General features: G+C 44.2%; 1 protein-coding gene across 1 annotated transcript in view; it reads left to right on the top strand.

Moving 5' to 3' along the window:
- DNAH9 (dynein axonemal heavy chain 9) overlaps positions 1 to 17,278 on the top strand; it is a 294,962-nt gene that overhangs the window by 69,899 nt on the left and 207,785 nt on the right. Inside the window, exons 18-22 of the mRNA XM_057716515.1 lie at positions 980 to 1,202; positions 1,810 to 1,976; positions 9,206 to 10,076; positions 13,127 to 13,257; positions 13,574 to 13,700. Of these exons, the coding sequence (XP_057572498.1) occupies positions 980 to 1,202; positions 1,810 to 1,976; positions 9,206 to 10,076; positions 13,127 to 13,257; positions 13,574 to 13,700 (1,519 nt within the window). The remainder of the gene's footprint in view (positions 1 to 979; positions 1,203 to 1,809; positions 1,977 to 9,205; positions 10,077 to 13,126; positions 13,258 to 13,573; positions 13,701 to 17,278) is intronic.

Raw genomic sequence — 17,278 nt, 5'->3', positions numbered from 1 at the left:
TATTTTCAGTTTTTAAAAAACTAATTTCAGATTCACAGAATAATTTGTAATATATTCACTTTGAAATAATTTCTCTTTGAAATAATTTCACTTTGAAATAATTTCAGACTTACAAAAAAAGTTGTAAAAATAGTACGAAGAATTCTCTTTTACCTTCACTCAACTTTCCCAAATGATAACATCTTAGATAATTATGGTACAGTTATCAAGATAAGGAAGTTAGTATTGATGTAGAAGTAGTAACTAGTCTATAGACTTATTTACATTTCACCAGTTGTCCCTATAATGCCCCCTGTCTCCTGAGTCTCCTCCTGATGAGGAGAATCTGGAGTTTGTACACAGCCAGAAGATAGCTGTCTGCCTGCTCTGCTTCTGTAAGATAGCTTCTTGCTGCACTAGAGTGAGGACAAAATACTTTAACAATCAACTGGAACCTAAAAGATGATCGGATAAGTATGGACCGTTCTGTTCCTGCCCCTGCTCGCCTTTGTTTGAAAACCCTTTGCATGTAACCCCTAGCAACGCCATGCTCTGTAATCACCTGTAACCTATGGAAATTGAGTAGCCAATCAATTAATGCCAACTGTAGCCAGTCAATTAATGCCAACTGTAGCTATGTGTCTAAACCTATATAAGGAGAGAATTCACCTGGAATGGAGCCCAGAATTTTGGAGCGTTAGCTTGTCTGGGTCCGCCGGCTCAATAAACCTGAGTTCTCCAACCCTGCAAGTATGGTGCTTGGTTTCTCGTGGGATCGATTTCTGCAACACTACCTCGTGGAGGGCTCATTCTTTGTCCTTCATGACCTTGGCACTTCTGAAAAGGGTCAGATCTTACCATCAGAATATGGAGAGTTTTCCATAATAATCCCATAGGAGAGTTTTCCATAATAATAGCTATTCGTGTTGGGGAAATAAGTAAATCTTCCTTCAAGGAGTGGAAGGAGAATAGCTGCTCACGTTCTGTTTGTTTTGCTCAGCTTGGCCGACCTTGAAGCATTTATAAAAAACAGTGAGAATGGCTTGCTCAAGAAAGTCGAAAAAGGAGATTTCCAAGGATTGGTTGAGATTATGGGACACCTTATGGCTCTTAAAGAACGACAGAGCAGCACTGATGAGATGTTTGAACCTTTAAAGCAAACTATCGAATTGCTGAAGACCTATGGACAAGAATTGCCGGAAACGGTGTTCAAGCAGCTGGAGGTCAGTGCAAAGTTTATATTTTCCTAATAAAAGAAATAGAGGGAGGGTTTGGGGATTTCAGAGTGGGATGAGATGGGCTGAAGTAAATGAAAAACAGGGGTTGGTGATAACTCAGGACCCATGTTTGGGAACTATGTGTGTCGAATATGCATAATGTGTACCACTCTCTCAAAACGCAGTAAACATGAAACGCTGTGACACCGGAGAGACGTGGGAGAGCTAATGTGGATGAAGTGTTTGGGGTTTTCTTCCCCCAGAATTAAGCATGAGCCAAATTTTGATTGAGAGGGGAAGAAAAGCAGGTCTGATAAATGTTAAGATGGTATAAGAGATGAGGGCATAAAAGAAAATAACTTCAGAAACTGTAGAAAAGGGCAAGGGTGACCAGATTAGAAGTTGAGGTCAAGGACACTGTTGAGTCAGAAGTAGGTGGTTGTCCGGAGACTGGGCAGCCAGGGAGCCAAGTCAAGGAAGGGGCAGTTGCAGAGGACGGGAAACGATGCCACGACATCAGAGCCTGGCATCCGGGCAGAGATAGAGATGTCCGGGTGCGGGTAGCCTCAGGACTCTGGGGGAGGGTCTGACCACACCAAGGTCTCCTTCGCAGGAGCTGCCTGAGAAATGGAACAACACTAAAAAGATGGCCGTTACCGTGAGGCAGCAGGTGGCCCCCCTGCAGGCGAATGAGGTGACCCTCCTCCGCCAGAGGTGCGCGGCCTTCGACGCGGAGCAGCAGCGGTTCCGGGAGCGCTTCCGCAGAGAAGCCCCCTTCAGGTAGGGACCCAAGCTGCCACCACGCCTCCCGTCCGTCCTTTAAACACGGCAGCATCTTAAGTCACAGTGATCTCTGCTTTTAACAGGCGGAGACTACTTACTAGTCTTCCCTTCCATTTAGGTCCACTGGTTAGAACCTGGTGCTCATGTTCACAGAGTCCCAGCGTGGCCTGTGTGGGATGAACAAAGGCTGTTCAAATACTTTAAAAAAAAAGTCTAGAAGCTTCTATGTCTCCAGGTCTATAAAGGGATTGTGTGTGGTAAAATTATTAGGGTCTTACTAAACTGTTAGTATTCTAAGTTCTCTCAGACTCCTGTTCTTCTGGTTTAAAAAAGTGGCTGATAGAATTTTAAAATAATTTTGTAAGGCATTCAGTAGCCTGATGGCAGGATTTGAGGTGACAGATTTACTTCAAGGTGTACTTTCTCTGCTTAGCAGTTAGTGCTCAGACCCCTCCCTACTTGTGGTCAGGGGTCTTTACAGAAACAAAACAACTGTGGGATGGGCAGCACCACCCACACGTGCCCATGTGCACACGCGCACGCACACAGTCTCTTTCAGGGGCTCCCTCCCTCAGTGGAGAAGCCTATGGGGCCTGCTCCTGGGCCACTGCCCAGTGTCAGGGGCTCCAGCCAGGCAGACCAGCCAGTTCCTGCGGTCCTGTGTCTGCTGATGTGCCAGCTGACGTGGACGCACTCCCCTCAGTCCAGCTCCGGGGTTTGCTTTCTGTTTCCCTAACTGGGCTTCCTGCTGGGTATCTTCTGCAGTTTTGCATAGACAAGCTTGAAAGTCTCCAGACTGAAAAATGCCCTATGTAAGGCGGAAGGAAACTTTTTTATTTTCAAACATTACTTACAGAAATCTGACATTGAGTGATACACGCTAAAGCAACAAACAAAATAGAAAAAAAAATCCACAGTTTTTTTCGGGAGGAAAGACAACATAATGGTTAAGTACACGGACTCTGGATTTAGTAAGCTTTGTCTCTAACCCACTACTCACTGGCTAAGTGAGGGCATTCACTTAACATCTCTGTGCTTTAGTTTCCTCATCTGTAAAGTGGGGTTAATAACAATATCCACCTCATAAGGTTGCTGATAGGGTCTGGCACTAGGGTAACCAGCCATCCTGGTTTACCTGGGGCAGTTTTGGTGGGTTTTTTTTCCCCTCTCGTCTTTTTTTTTGTGTGTGTGATAAACAGCTTTTTTTTTTTTTTTTTTTTTTTTTTTTTTGGGGGGGTACACCAGGTTTAATCATCTGTTTTTATACACATATCCCCATATTCCCTCCCTTCCTTGACTCCCCCCCCTCGAGTCCCACCCACCCTCCCCGCCCCAGTCCTCTAAGGCATCTTCCATCCTCAAGTTGAACTCCCTTTGTTATACAACAACTTCCCACTGACTATTTTACAGTTGGTAGTATATATATGTCTGTGCTACTCTCTCGCTTTTTTAATTGAAGTATAGTTGATTTACAATGTTGTACTAATTGGGACAGTTTGGGTTTTAACACTGAAAGTCACACATCCAGGGAAGCCCCTCTGTTTCAGGCAAACTGAGACTCGTGGCCACCCCACCTGGCACACAGCAAGGGCCCACCTATTCCGTTATTCATTCATCAAACATTTATTAAGCAGCTACTGTCTCCCAAGCATTATACCTGGGGCTAGAGAGAATGAGGTGAGTATGTCAAGAGGCAGGAAAGAACAAGGCTGTAAAGCATAAAATCACGTGGGGTCTAGTCTTCCCCACAGACCAACTAAATCGGACTCTCTGGGGGTGAGACGGGGCAGCAGAAGTTTGGGATGCTCTCCAGGTGATTCCAGTGTACAGCCAAGGTAGAGACTGCCGCCCTGGGGGAGTAAGTAGTTCCCTTTGAAGCCATCATGCCAGGGCACATAACTCCAAATGAGTCTGTGTCCCTTTAGAAGAAGTGCCTCAGGAGCTATGCCCTTGTTCCAAAGGAGCATCTGCTGCTCATAACGTGTGGAACCCCTGTTGGGACTGCCCTTCCGAGTCTGAAGCCCATGCTTTTGGCTCTCCTTTGGGCATGTGGTAGAATTTCTGAAATTCGACGCTGATCACACAGGGCCAAAGCTGGTGAGGCAGGCGGGTAGTCACGCTGGGTATTTCTGCTCCATGCTAACAACATCCACACCTGAGGCCACAGCCGTAAAGGTAATGACACTGATATCTCTACATCATCTGTCTCTTTAAAAATTTTTCAAAAAAGGAATTCGGAAGATGTCTGGTGAAGTATCTTCCCAAGCAGACTCCTGAGACTGAACGGAACAGCACTCATTTGCTGATGTGTTTCTGTGTGTCTGTTGGAAATCTGGTAACCCTCCTTCCTAGGCACATCACGCATGTGTGTTGATCAGCTCTTGTTGTTTTTTAATTTGATTGCTGCATTGGTTTTTCTGTCTTAGCACCTGTATCTATCTGCTGGCTGTGAGGATATTGCTACCCTTAACTGGGTCTTCCAAATTCACATCTGTTACTTTAAGATGCAGATGAATCTTTGCAAGAGAATACATTGAAAAGAACTGCTCACAGCAGTGTGTAAAGCCGAACATGACTGCAGTTTTAATGTGTTTCACTTCTTGTCAAGAAAGCGATCAAGACTAGAATCGTGAATTTATTGCTGGAGGGAATTTTTGTGGGTGTCAATGCATGGGTTTGTTTCTTAGTTTCGTGTGCATGAGTGTGTGTTCAAGGTGTTCAGACACGGTGTAAGGCAGATGAGCTAAGTTCTGGTTCCTTCACTTTCTGATCGTGAGTTTCTAACATGCATCTCTGTGAAGGCAAGTTCCTGTTCCTGATTAGATTGTAGGCGAAGCTCACATGGATCTTGTCTTTGGGAGGAAAAAGAAAGTGTGTGTCTTGTTTGGCCCTCACAGTCTGATAGGTGCAGGATTAAGTCAGGTCGCTGGAGGGGGCGCTTTTTCTTCATGTTCAAGTTGAGTTTCTCTTCCTCCTTCTGTTCATGACTTGAAGCTGTATCAGCAGGTTCCTAGCTGAGCTCTTTACTTCTCAGTGATGGGCTAAACCATCGTAGCCAGATTCAAGCACTTCTCACAGCTCTGGAAATTGGGAACTCATTCTTCCCTTTGAGTGACAGGAATGCTCCAGGCTTCTAGTGCTCTCTTGCTCAGTGGTCCTATCCTTGAGCACAGGCTTCCTGGCTTTAAGGAATGATACCATGTCTTCCAGTCTCCTTACCCACATCAAGACCGGGATAATCCAGGGGTTTCTCAGTCAAAGCATCTGATCCCTATGAGCTCCAGCTCAATGGTGACCATCAGTGTTTCCAGCTGGCCAGTCACCAGATTCCATGAATGGTGGGGAGAACCTTCCCAAAGACACCCTCCTGTTGGGTGCTGTCCTACGTGACAACCGGCAAAGCATGGCTTTCCAAATAGCCCAGTGCAGCAAATGTGAGGAAAGAAGGGCCTTCCTCTTGTTTCTGTAAGGTCTCTTGTGTCTTCAAAAGTTGGAGAAAAGAGGAGTGTTATTAAATCTCTCAGGGACATATCAATATCCTCAGACATGTCATTAGTTCAGCTTCACCCTGTTCTGGCAGTTAATCTGACTCACACGCATGACTCAGGCTTCCATGGAGCAGAAGAGGTTGTGTTCTCAACAGTGGAGTAGCAGAAAATGATGTAAGTGCTAGGATTTTCAGATAATACAGATTCCCTGACCTCAAGGACTTACAGCCTCAGGGTCAATTTCAAAAATGAGTAACCAGGCATGTCCATTGGGGCCAACTTGAATGCCTACTGGGGAGGCAGTTCACACCCCCTGCGGAAGCCGGTGCTTCAGCCAGTGTGCAAATGAGAATTAGCCATTTGGAAAAAAGAGGAGTGGAAAGCCAGGATATTCCAGGCAAAGGAAGCAGAACATAGCCACAGAAGGGTGAAGACATGGCAAACAGCTAGAGGACTGAATGTGTGTGTGGTTGGGATGCGGGATGTGGGAGATGAGGATGGAGAGGTCCAGGTGACCAGGCCTTGACCATGAATGAGCACTGGGGAGTCCAAGCATGAGAACAACACACAACGTGGAAATACCACTCTCGTGGCTGCAGAGAGCAGAGTGGAGCGAGACGGACTCAAGGCAGGGGCTCCGTATGGGGGGTGGGGGGATTGCAACAGCCCAGGTAAGAAGCAGGAGGCCTGAGCTAAAGCCGTGGCAGTGAGCATGGAAAGAGGAGGATGGATGTGAGGGAGACTTAGGAAGGAGAATCAGCAGGATTGAGGGAACATGGGAGATGAGCAGGGAGAGAGCTGAGTAGAATTCTCCGTCTTCCGTCTGGACCAGTAAGTGGAAGGGGGTACGTTCTGCTGCTCCTGAGATGGGGCACAGGATGGGAGGAGCTGAAAGGCCACCAGCTCAGAGGGAACGTGCTGAGTTTTATGGTACCTGTGGGGTATCAAGCACAGGTGTGTCACTCTTCCTTGTATGTGCAGGAATGGAGCTGAGGTTGACATTTACCAGCCGTTCGCTTCCTGAGAGTTAAGTCACTTATTCCTCTTTCTCTTTGTGCCCATGTCTAGGGCAGGCCCAAACCTGTACTTTTTCCAAGATCACGCGCATGAGCACCGTATTTCCATTTCTCTTAATTATAGTTTTATTCATCCAGACTTTCCAGGCATTTCTCTTTTAGATTAAAATACTTTTGCATTACTATTTCAATTTCAAAGACTAACTACACCCTTTTCCCTCCTATTACTTTCTTGTTCTCACACTGTATCGTCCCCCAGGCTTTGGAGAACTGCTTCCAGTTTATTAGGCACATTAATCAGGTCTGTGAACATCCTGACAGTTTGCACTAGAGCTTTGAAACAGGAAGAGGGTTGCCTGCTCCCCTGTCTAGAGGTTCCTTTCACTACTTAGGTCAAATTACCTTTTATGTGTGCTCAGCTACAGGAAATGAATGCCCACAAATTTAAACCATAAACAAAAATCATGCCACGGGGCAGATGAAGTTTAGAATAGGTTTGACAAATGAGTGCCTCTTATTTGAGGAACCAGTATCGATTCAAGGATGTTCACATGCACTGAGGAAAAGAGTGAGGAAGATCCTTTATTACTTTCTGTGTCCACCCCCCTCCCCCACCAACACTCCAATAGCTCCTATGTTACCGAATATGCCTGAATTTTACTCCAGTAATAAATTAAATGGAATGTGGGCTTTTATAATTTGTCTGATTTATACTAACACTGAGAAGCTAAGTTCACTTTCCAAGTTCATTCTAATAAAAATAAAAAGTAGAACCAACACACCACATACTCCAACAGTTAGTCTGTGGAGAGAATATGCGGAAGGAACCTTCATGCTTGGTAATCTTTCCTGCTTATCCACTTGCCACGGGGATGTTACATTTCTCTGCTTCTAGTTCTTTCTCTACTGCTGTCATAGAACAGAAAGCTCCTTGCCTATTATATAGAGAAAGGGCCCCCTTCAACTCTGAGAACTCCAGCCTGTTCTGAAACACTTGGGGGCTGGAGAACAGTAAAGACACATCATGATGTTCAGTCTCGTTCTCTTATGACGAAAATCCACAACCAGAGCCCATGAGCCAAAACTATTTAGATGGAACAGGCGGGAATCAAACATAGCAAGCATCAAAGTTAATCTGACACTAATTTAATGGTATGCATAACTGTTATTGTGTTGCCTGGTAATTAGGCTTAAGTGGCGAGCAGTTCAGGTAAATGACTTTAATTAGGATTACTTTCCATCCGTCAAGTCAAATATTTCCAGAGACAACTGAAGAGAAGAGGCAGTTCAAGACAAGGAGTTTTTATGTCATCCTCTTCCTTTCCTTTTTCCCTTCCCTCTCTACCCCACCAGCCAACACACACACACACACGCACGCGCGCACGCACACACACACACGGGACTGGAGGAAACGGCCTATTCTCTAGTCACTCCTTTCCTCTCAACTTTCCCTTTATGTTTGCTCCCTGTGATACCCTGTGCTGATTTTAGAGAAAGATGGTATTCACACTTAAGTCATGGTATCCCCGCTATCGAGCCCTCCAAGCACACAGAAACAGGAAGACCTGAGACTGGTGATGGGAAAAAAGGATAAAGGGAAGATGGGGGAGGAAAGTGAGAGGCTCCCTGAACATTTCTCTGGGTGCTCCTGACTCCTATGGGTCCCTATGCACGTGCAGTTCTTACATTGGAGGAGAGGCTCTGCCGGGAATGCAGGTTGGAAGGGCCGCAGGGTAGAGGAGGTTCACAGCAGTGAGGACCAGGAGCAGCAGTGGGGGCCATGAGCACCCACCAGGGAGAAAAGGAGGAGGAAACGTGAACTCGAACTGTAAAGCTCCATGTAGTGCTTACAGGGGTCAAGCGCAGAACCAGAGGCTGCCGCAGGATGCAGGAGGAGATGGGGGGCAGCTTGAAGAAGGTACTTAGGAGACACAGAGTCTGACGGGAGGCGCACAGTGCAGGCAAGCCCGCGGGCCGCAGTGAGGGCTCTGTGCTCACACTGCCAGGTCCCTATCAGCGGGGCTCACATCTGGATGCACTTGTTCCCTGACGGTGATGCAGGCCGTTAGTGTGAGCCTCCTTTCAGAGAAGGATGGCAGCCTGGCACGTTGGAATCACCTGGGTGGTTTGAAAAATGTTGTTGCCTGGGTCTCGCCCCCAAAGATTCTAATTTAATGAGACCAGGGAGTAGCCTGGGCATAGAGATCATTTAAAGCTTCTGGGAGGTTCTAACACGCAGCCAAGACTGAGCCACTGCCCTAGAGGGAGCAATGCTAAAGTGGGTCAGGGCTGGTGTCTGTCACTTACAGACCACTCACCACGAGTATCTCCTGGTAGGAGCTTTGCCCTTATACCCTCTGCAGTAACAGGACAATGCTCTTTTGTGTCAAGTGGGCTGGACACCAGCAAAAGGAAGCAGAGTCTAAAGGGTGCTTGAACAAAGGGCTATTCCCCACTGCACCTGGGTCGGGGAGGTGGCCAGGTGAGGAGTGTTTCTGTTACCCTCTCAGATGTGAAGAACAGATCCAGACAGGGTGTTCCTCTTGAATGGCCCTTCCTCCAGCTGATTATGTTCACCCCACTCCAACCTACCCTGAATGTCTTTTTCTTCCCAGGCTTCGGTGAAAGTCCGTGCCCTTTGCTAAAATACTAACAATTTAAAGATTCTAGAAGATGGCCACTGTGTGCTCTACTTGTAAAGGGAAAACATTGTGTTTTGTAGGTTTGATAGCATCGACCCTCACCAGATGCTGGATGCCAGGCACGTGGAGATCCAGCAGATGGAGTCCACCATGGCCTCCATTTCTGAGTCGGCCAGCTTGTTCGAGGTCACAGTCCCTGACTATAAGCAGCTGAGGCAGTGCAGGAAGGAGGCGTGCCAGCTGAAGGGGCTCTGGGACACAATTGGGATGGTGACCTCCAGTATCCGTGCCTGGGAGACCACCATGTGGAGGGGTATCAACGTGGAGGCCATGGACCTGGAGTGCAAACGGTTTGCCAGGCACATCCGGAACCTCGACAAGGAGGTCAGGGCCTGGGATGCCTTCACAGGCCTGGAAAGCACTGTACTGAACACCCTGACCTCCCTGAGGGCTGTGGCCGAGCTGCAGAATCCGGCCATCCGGGAACGGCACTGGAGGCAGCTGATGCAGGCCACGGGCGTGACCTTCACCATGGACGAGGGAACCACCCTGGCACACCTCCTGCAGCTCCAGCTGCATCACTTTGAGGACGAGGTCCGGGGTATTGTAGACAGAGCTGTGAAAGAGATGGGCATGGAGAAGGTCTTGAAGGAGCTGCAGACCACCTGGGTCAGCATGGAATTCCAGTTTGAGCCCCACCCGCGGACCCATGTGCCCCTGCTGCGGTCCGATGAGGACCTCATCGAGGTTCTGGAGGATAACCAAGTCCAACTTCAGAACCTGATGATGTCCAAGTACATTGCCTTCTTCCTGGAGGAAGTGTCGGGCTGGCAGAAGAAGCTGTCCACTGCTGACGCTGTCATCTCCCTCTGGTTTGACGTGCAGCTCACATGGTCTCATCTAGAAAGTATATTCATCGGATCTGAGGACATCCGGGCTCAGCTGCCCCAGGTACCTGCTGTGTAAACCCTGCTCCCTCTGTTCCCATCCCCGAGTCAAGGGACGATCCCCCAGTTCCTGCATCCTCTAGACCTTTCCTTCTCTGTCTCCCTGCCTTGTCTTCACCCAGGGGCACCTCCAACAAATATTGACTTTCCAAGCCACCAAAAGTCAGGCAGAGGAAAAGAGAGAAAGTGAAATGCATGCCAGTCAGTTTGTTCTTAGATGGGTAAGAAAAAGAAAGGAGAACCTGGTTTTAAAAACAAAAACAAAGTATACAAGAGAAAGGAGGTCAAAAGTATGAGCTGCTCTTGGGTTGCTCCACACATAATTACAATGCAGGTATCGATTGGAAGTGAGCATCGTTTCCAGGCAAACTCAGGTTCCTTCTCTGCAGCAAGCTATTCTGTAAACCTCTGGCCTGTGCCAGCAGGCTAAATACCAGTCTTCAGCTAAATACTAAACGAGGAATTTCTCTAAAATATGCTTTCTTCTCATTGCTACCTTTCCTGTAGTGGCTCGCCCCTTATAATTTGTCCTAATTAATGTGCCATTAGTGTACCCCCCTCTCAGTGGACTCTAATTTATTTTTAAAAAGATCTTGCAGACTTCTTCCATATCCCTTGGCACAGCGAGTTCTTTGCTTACAAATTAGTTTGATTCCACAATGTCACATGTTGTCCAGACCTTGTTTCAAAGTTAAAGCACATTCTATCAAAACATGGTATTTTTCCAGCTCATCCCACAAAGGCATATTTAGTATAATAATGCAGATTAAAGATTGTACTTTTACAATGAAAAATAACAGAAAATAATTCTGCTGTAGCTTTTGTCATTAAGCAAAATCAAATAAGCCCAACTGTATTCATCTCCAGCGCTAATGATTGAAGAAGGGCAGGTATAATGAGAGGGGGGCGAGGATATAGGTAGAGACTTTCGTGGACATTTTAAAGGAGACATTTGAGAACTTTCAATTCAGCATAATAAAGAATTCGTATCATTAACTTCTCAGGTTTGCGTGTAAAACGTGAATACATTTATTTTCTTTGTATTAATATTAACAATACAGTAACAAAGACAACTCTGACATATAATAAATCAGTCATCATCTTACACCCTAACTAGTAAATATTTTCATTCATTTTGAATATTTCCCAACTTTCATTCACACACATACATGTTTTTACCCAGTTGCTCTCAGTGTAATTACAATTTTCTACTCAGCTCTTTTCATTCAGATATTTGTATTGAATGAAATGTATTCCCAATACTTCTATAACTTTGATACTTTTTCATTTTTAATTGGCATAAGACATCTCATTGAGGAATCATAATTTACTTCACCTCACCCTCTTTCTTGGGAAAGAGGCATGGCTCACATAGGTCCCCGCAGACTGGGGCAAGTGGCCTGGGCTTGAGTCCTCCCTCTCCTGCTTGCAGCTGCAGGACCTTGAGGAAGTTATTAAATTCTCTGTAAATCGGGACTACTGCTAGTTCCTACTTCAGGAAGTTAATTAAAGCAGCACACACAGCACATACCATTACGATTGTTGTTAGGTAATGATAACCACACAAGCTCTCACCGGGTGCCAGGTGTTGGGCTGAAATGCTTTGCATTTATTGTGTCTCAGTCATTTCAACAACACTGTGAAGATGGGTGTATTTGGGGGATATAATGATATCTAATTGACTTTGACATCATAGTAGCAGATTTGCTGCGGAAACACTTGCTTTGGTTATATAAACTTTTGTCTGGACCCAGAAAGAGCATTGGATCCACCATCTCCCTGACTGAGGAAGTATGTAATTTATGCCAACAGTTCTCAAAGTGTGGTCTGGTGACCCCTGGAGGCGGTACCTCAGACCTTCCCAGGGGATCCTCAAGGTCAAAACTATCTTAATAATAATAATAAAATGGTATTTGCCTTTTTTTACTCATTCTTCCGTGAGTGTACAGTGGAGTTTTCCAGAGGCTCTATGGTGTGATATCACAACAGATTGGATGCAGAAGCAGAGAAGAGAATCTGGCCATCTTCTAAGTCAGACGTTAAAGAGATTTGCCAAAAAAACAAAAGTGAAATGATGTTATGTTTTCTTCTAAGTTACATTGTTTTGGAAAATATAATTATTTTGGATAAAAATGTTATGTTAATATAATAGGCTTATTATTATTTTTAAATGAATTGATAAATATCAATATTTTTAAAAATTTCTCAACTTTAGCTTCCAGTATAGAATATACATTGATAGATATAATATTACCTACATAAACAAAAACTCTTTGCACTCCTCAGTAAGTTTTACAAGCATACAGGGATTTTAAGACCAAAATGTTTGAGAATCACTGTTTCAAGCTAAAGGCATTTCCTCCTCTGAGACTAATCTCTGTATTAGACAACCTAGGAGCAGTTTTCAAAAGCAGACTTAATGCGTAAGGGTAGCTTCTTGGAGTTGAGGGGAGTGGTAGTTAATTTTTTCCACATTTTTTTTTCATTTAGCAATTTATTATTTTTTGAAAGATGGCTTTCATTTATTTCTTTTTTTTTTAAGCTCTTTATTGGAATATAATTGCTTTACACTCTTGTGGCAGTTTTTGAGGTACACCAAAGTGAATCAGCTGTATTTATACATATATCCCCATATCCCCTCCCTCGCTATCCCAGCCCTCTAAGTCATCAGCCATCATCAAGTTTATCTCCCTGTGTTATGCAGCAGCTTCCCACTAGCTATCTATTTTACATTTGGTAGTGTATATATGTCAGTGCTACTCTCTCACTTCGTGCCAGCTTCCCCTTCGCCCCCTCCCAACCCTGTGTCCTTGAGTCCGTTCTCTACATCTGCATCTTTATTCTTGCCCTGTCACTGGGTTCATCAGTACCATTTTTTTAGATTCCATGTATATCAGTTAGCATACGGTATTTGTTTGGGCTTACTTCGCTCTGTATGACAGACTCTAGGTCTATCCACCTCATTACAAATCACTCAGTTTCATTCTTTTTATGGCTGAATAATATTCCATTGTATATATGTGCTACATCTTCTTTCCACATTTTTAATTGTAGGATTCTAAAAGATTTGAAGGCATCGACATTGACTTTAAAGAGTTAGCTTATGATGCTCAGAAAACTCCAAACGTAGTGGAAGCCACCAACAAATCAGGTCTTTATGAAAAGCTGGAAGATATTCAGAGCAGGTGATGGTCGACTTACAGCCCCTTCTGTAATGTATTTCCTTTCCCCACTCTGTCTCTCAGATGCTTTACCTTATAACTGCCCAAGTGAGAGAGTGAGTGTGTGTGTCTGGTTGTATATCTTGATTTTCCTGTGTGCTCAGGTAATATGGAGTATTACTAGAGGTGTTTATTCTGATGTTTGCAAATACCCATACATGTTCCATGCATACATGATTTCTGCATGTAATCCATGTGTCACGCTTGTTTGCATTTAAGTAACGTCTATGTACCTTGTGGATGTAGGCAAACCTAACTAGGAAATTCTTTGTGCCCTCAGACTATGCCTGTGTGAGAAGGCCCTGGCGGAATACCTGGACACCAAAAGGCTTGCCTTCCCTAGGTTTTACTTTCTCTCCTCTTCCGATCTGTTAGACATCCTTTCCAACGGCACAGCCCCACAACAGGTAAGCTGAGGAAGTGCCTGTAGAAACATTCAGAAGGACCAAGATGCTCCAGCAGGAGAGTTTCAGGCTCCCTGTTATGCCCCGTGGCGGGGGTGGGGGGGTGTATTTCAGACCTGTGTTGCCATCAGCATCATCCCTAACCTCAGAGTTTCCTTCATTTCCACCATTACTGCTTCTCAGGATGCCCCCCACCCATCAGTGGCTTTTACTCCCTAGCGTTGGAAAAGCTTTGAGGATGACAAAGATGGAAGAGGCTAAGCCTTTACAGAGAATGCCTTTGATGTCCTTCTGAAGAGAGAGGCAGTAAACAGTAGTCAGAAGTAACAGCTAAAATTTCCATGGAAAGATAAGATTGGAAGTTGTATTCATGGGACACTGGGGTGATTTATATGAGTGTGTATGAGGAATCCAAAATTTGGGATTCTAGCCACTAATTAGCCATCTAGTCTTGGATATATCACTTCTTTGTGACAGACTTTCCTCATCTGTAAAATAGAAGCATACTATGTTACAGTTTTTTACAATATTGAAGTACCTGTCTCTGTCTGACTTTTCTCACTTAACATTATACCCTCCAGGTTCATCCATGTTGTTGCAAATGGCAAGATTTCATTCTTTTCTATGGCTGAGTAATATTCCATTGTAGATGTATACCACATCTTCTCTATCTATTCATCTGTTTTTATTTACATGTGGAATCTAAAAAACAAAACAAATGAGCAAATATATAACAAAATAAAAACAGATTTACAGATATGGAAAACAGACTAGTGATTGCCAGAGGAGGGAGGGGATAGGGGGATGGGTGAAATAGATGAAAGGGATTAAGAGGTACAGACTACCAGCTACAGAATAAGTCACAGAGGTGTAATGTATAGCACAGGGAACACAGTCAGTAATGTTATAATAACTTTGTATAGTGCATGATCTATGAACATACGGATCACTATGTTGTACATCGGAAACTAATATAATATTGTAAACCAAATATATTTCAAGAAAAAAGAAAGTGTGTGTGTGTGTGTGTATTTCCTAATGGGTGGACTGTTGGTATTTTGAGCTGTAGACAATGGTTCTCAAACTTGAAAGTGCATCAGAATCACCTGGAAGGCTTCTTAAAATACAGATTCACAGACCCCACCCCCAGAGTTTCTGACTCATAGGTCTGGCTGGGGCCAGAGAATTTCCATTTCCAAGGATCTCCCAAGTGTTGCTGCTAGTCTGAGGACCACACTTTGAGGACCACTGCTAGAGACCAGAGAGTCTGAGTCTCAAAATGATGGACAGGAAGGAGAGATGATGTCTCTACTGTATGATCGTTTAGCTTCCCTCCCTTCTCACCCAAAGGAGATTGCAAGACTTGTTTATAGTTGTCTTATTTCCTTTCTTTTCTTTTTTTTTTTTTTAAGAAAAAATGTGGTATTTATTGGAAGTATCCACGGATATCTCACAGTCCCAAGGCTAGGCAAAAGAACTATTAGAACAAGAGACTCCAGTGCTGATGGGACAGTATCTTGTCTCTGCTTCTCTCTGTATACACCTTCATTCTTCTCTTTTACTGGAAGCCCATGACTTATACAAGGCAAAACCATGGCCTTTGACAGCTCCAGAATCATACATCTTAGAGCTTCAGCTAATGAGACAGGCTGAAAGAACTCTTTCTAACCCAAACCTAAAAATCACAAAGAATGGGCTCATTGGCCCAGAGTTCAAGTATCTGCCCCACTCACCCCTGCAGCTGGATCCTTGGGCGAAGTCACACTGGACTCCAGTGGCAGTGGCAGGTCCCATAGTAACGATGTGAGTGGAGTTGGAGGACAAGCAGGGACAGTCTCAGAGAACAACAGTGGTAGGCAGAAAATCCTCCAATGTCTGTTCTACAAAGCCACCAGAGATGTCCAGAAACCGTATTTATAGATGATCAGAGAAGAAAGGCAAAAATATTTCCAGTTGGGAAGATTGGTAGGAAACAGAATTCCATTTGGACCTGGAAGGATGGCTATGATTTGAGCATGTGGAGATGTGAGGGGAGGATGTAGTTCTCTTTATTTTCCTTTAGACTGAGGATATAAAGTCAAAACTGTGTTCGGAAGTTACTTCGATGAGTTCTTTTCCACCTTCTGTGTGATTTTGTTACTCATTTGAAGTACAGTTGGGTTCTTTTCTTTCTTTTTGCTTTCTCTTTGGGGAATTTCCAATCCTTGTTGGTTTAATTGTTTGAATACATAGAATTCTAAGAAGCTATGCACGAAGACTTGTGAGAAGTGTCATTCCTTCCCCTGTTCCTTCCAGGTCATCACTACCTCCTCTCCTCCCACTGTAGGTAACTAATTCCATTAGTTTCTGGTTTACCTTTCCTATGCTCTTTGCAAAAAATAGCAGATGTGCAATTTACATTTGTACGTGTGCATTTTTCTTATTTTCCTTCCTTTCTTACACAAAAGGTAGCGTGCTCTGTATACTTGTTTGTAGTTTGTTTTTTTTCCATCGTTATATATCCTGGAAATCATTCCGTGTCACTCCATATCAATTCAAAGGTATCTCCCTCACTTTTTTTATGTCTGCATCATATTCCGTGGACTAATATACCATAGTTTATCCATAGGTTGTTTATACTGTTTTGCAATTACAAATAATGTGGCATCGAATAACCTTAGGCTTTGTCTTGTTGGAGATGTGTCCCTAGAAGTGATGTTGCTGGGTCAGAGGGTAAACGCATGTGTGGTCTTATTAGATCCTGCCATATTTCTCCCCAAAAAAAGTTCACATCCTCTTGCAGCACCACCAGCGATGTATGAGAGCTTCTCGAACAGAGCCGAAAGATGGCATCCATGCCTAGGTTTTCTATCTTTGTCATTAACTTTCTTATTGAAATGATGACTTTGGTTTGTTGGTAAGAAACAAGTGCTAAAGAGACGTTATCCTTGATCATTAAAGCCCTTCTATTTTTCTATAGATTGAAGTATTTCCAAAGCCCAGATATGATGGAGTTGAAATATTTATTACATTGGCATTCTGTTTCATAACTATATCTTCATTAATTCTTTTTTTAAGCTCTTTATTGGAGTACAGTTGCTTTACACTGTTGTGCCAGTTTCTGCTGTACAACAAAGTGAATCAGCTGTATTTATATATATATCCCCATATCCCCTCCCTCCCGCGACTCCTTCCCACCCTCCCTATCCCAGCCCTCTAAGTCATCACCCATCATCAAGTTCATCTCCCTGTGCTATGCAGCAGCTTCCCACCAGCTATCTGTTTTACAGTTGGTGGTGTATATATGTCAATGCTACTCTCTCACTTCATCCCAGCTTCCCCATCGCCCCCCACCACCCCCACGCTCCGTGTCCTCAAGTCCATTCTCTGCATCTGCATCTTTGTTCTTGTCCTGTCACTGGGTTCATCAGTACCATTTTTTTAGATTCCATATATATGTGTTAGCTTACAATATTTGTTTTTCTCTTTCTGGCTTACTTCACTCTGTATGACAGACTCTGGGTCCATCCACCTGTCTACAAATAACCCAATTTCATTCCTTTTTATGGCTGAATAATATTCCATTGTACATATGTGCCACA

This window comes from Hippopotamus amphibius, chromosome 17 (assembly GCF_030028045.1).
Source record: "Hippopotamus amphibius kiboko isolate mHipAmp2 chromosome 17, mHipAmp2.hap2, whole genome shotgun sequence".
NCBI classification, from domain to species: domain Eukaryota; kingdom Metazoa; phylum Chordata; class Mammalia; order Artiodactyla; family Hippopotamidae; genus Hippopotamus; species Hippopotamus amphibius.
Note: the sequence above shows the minus strand (reverse complement) of the source record. Positions and strands in the feature narration are given on the sequence as shown.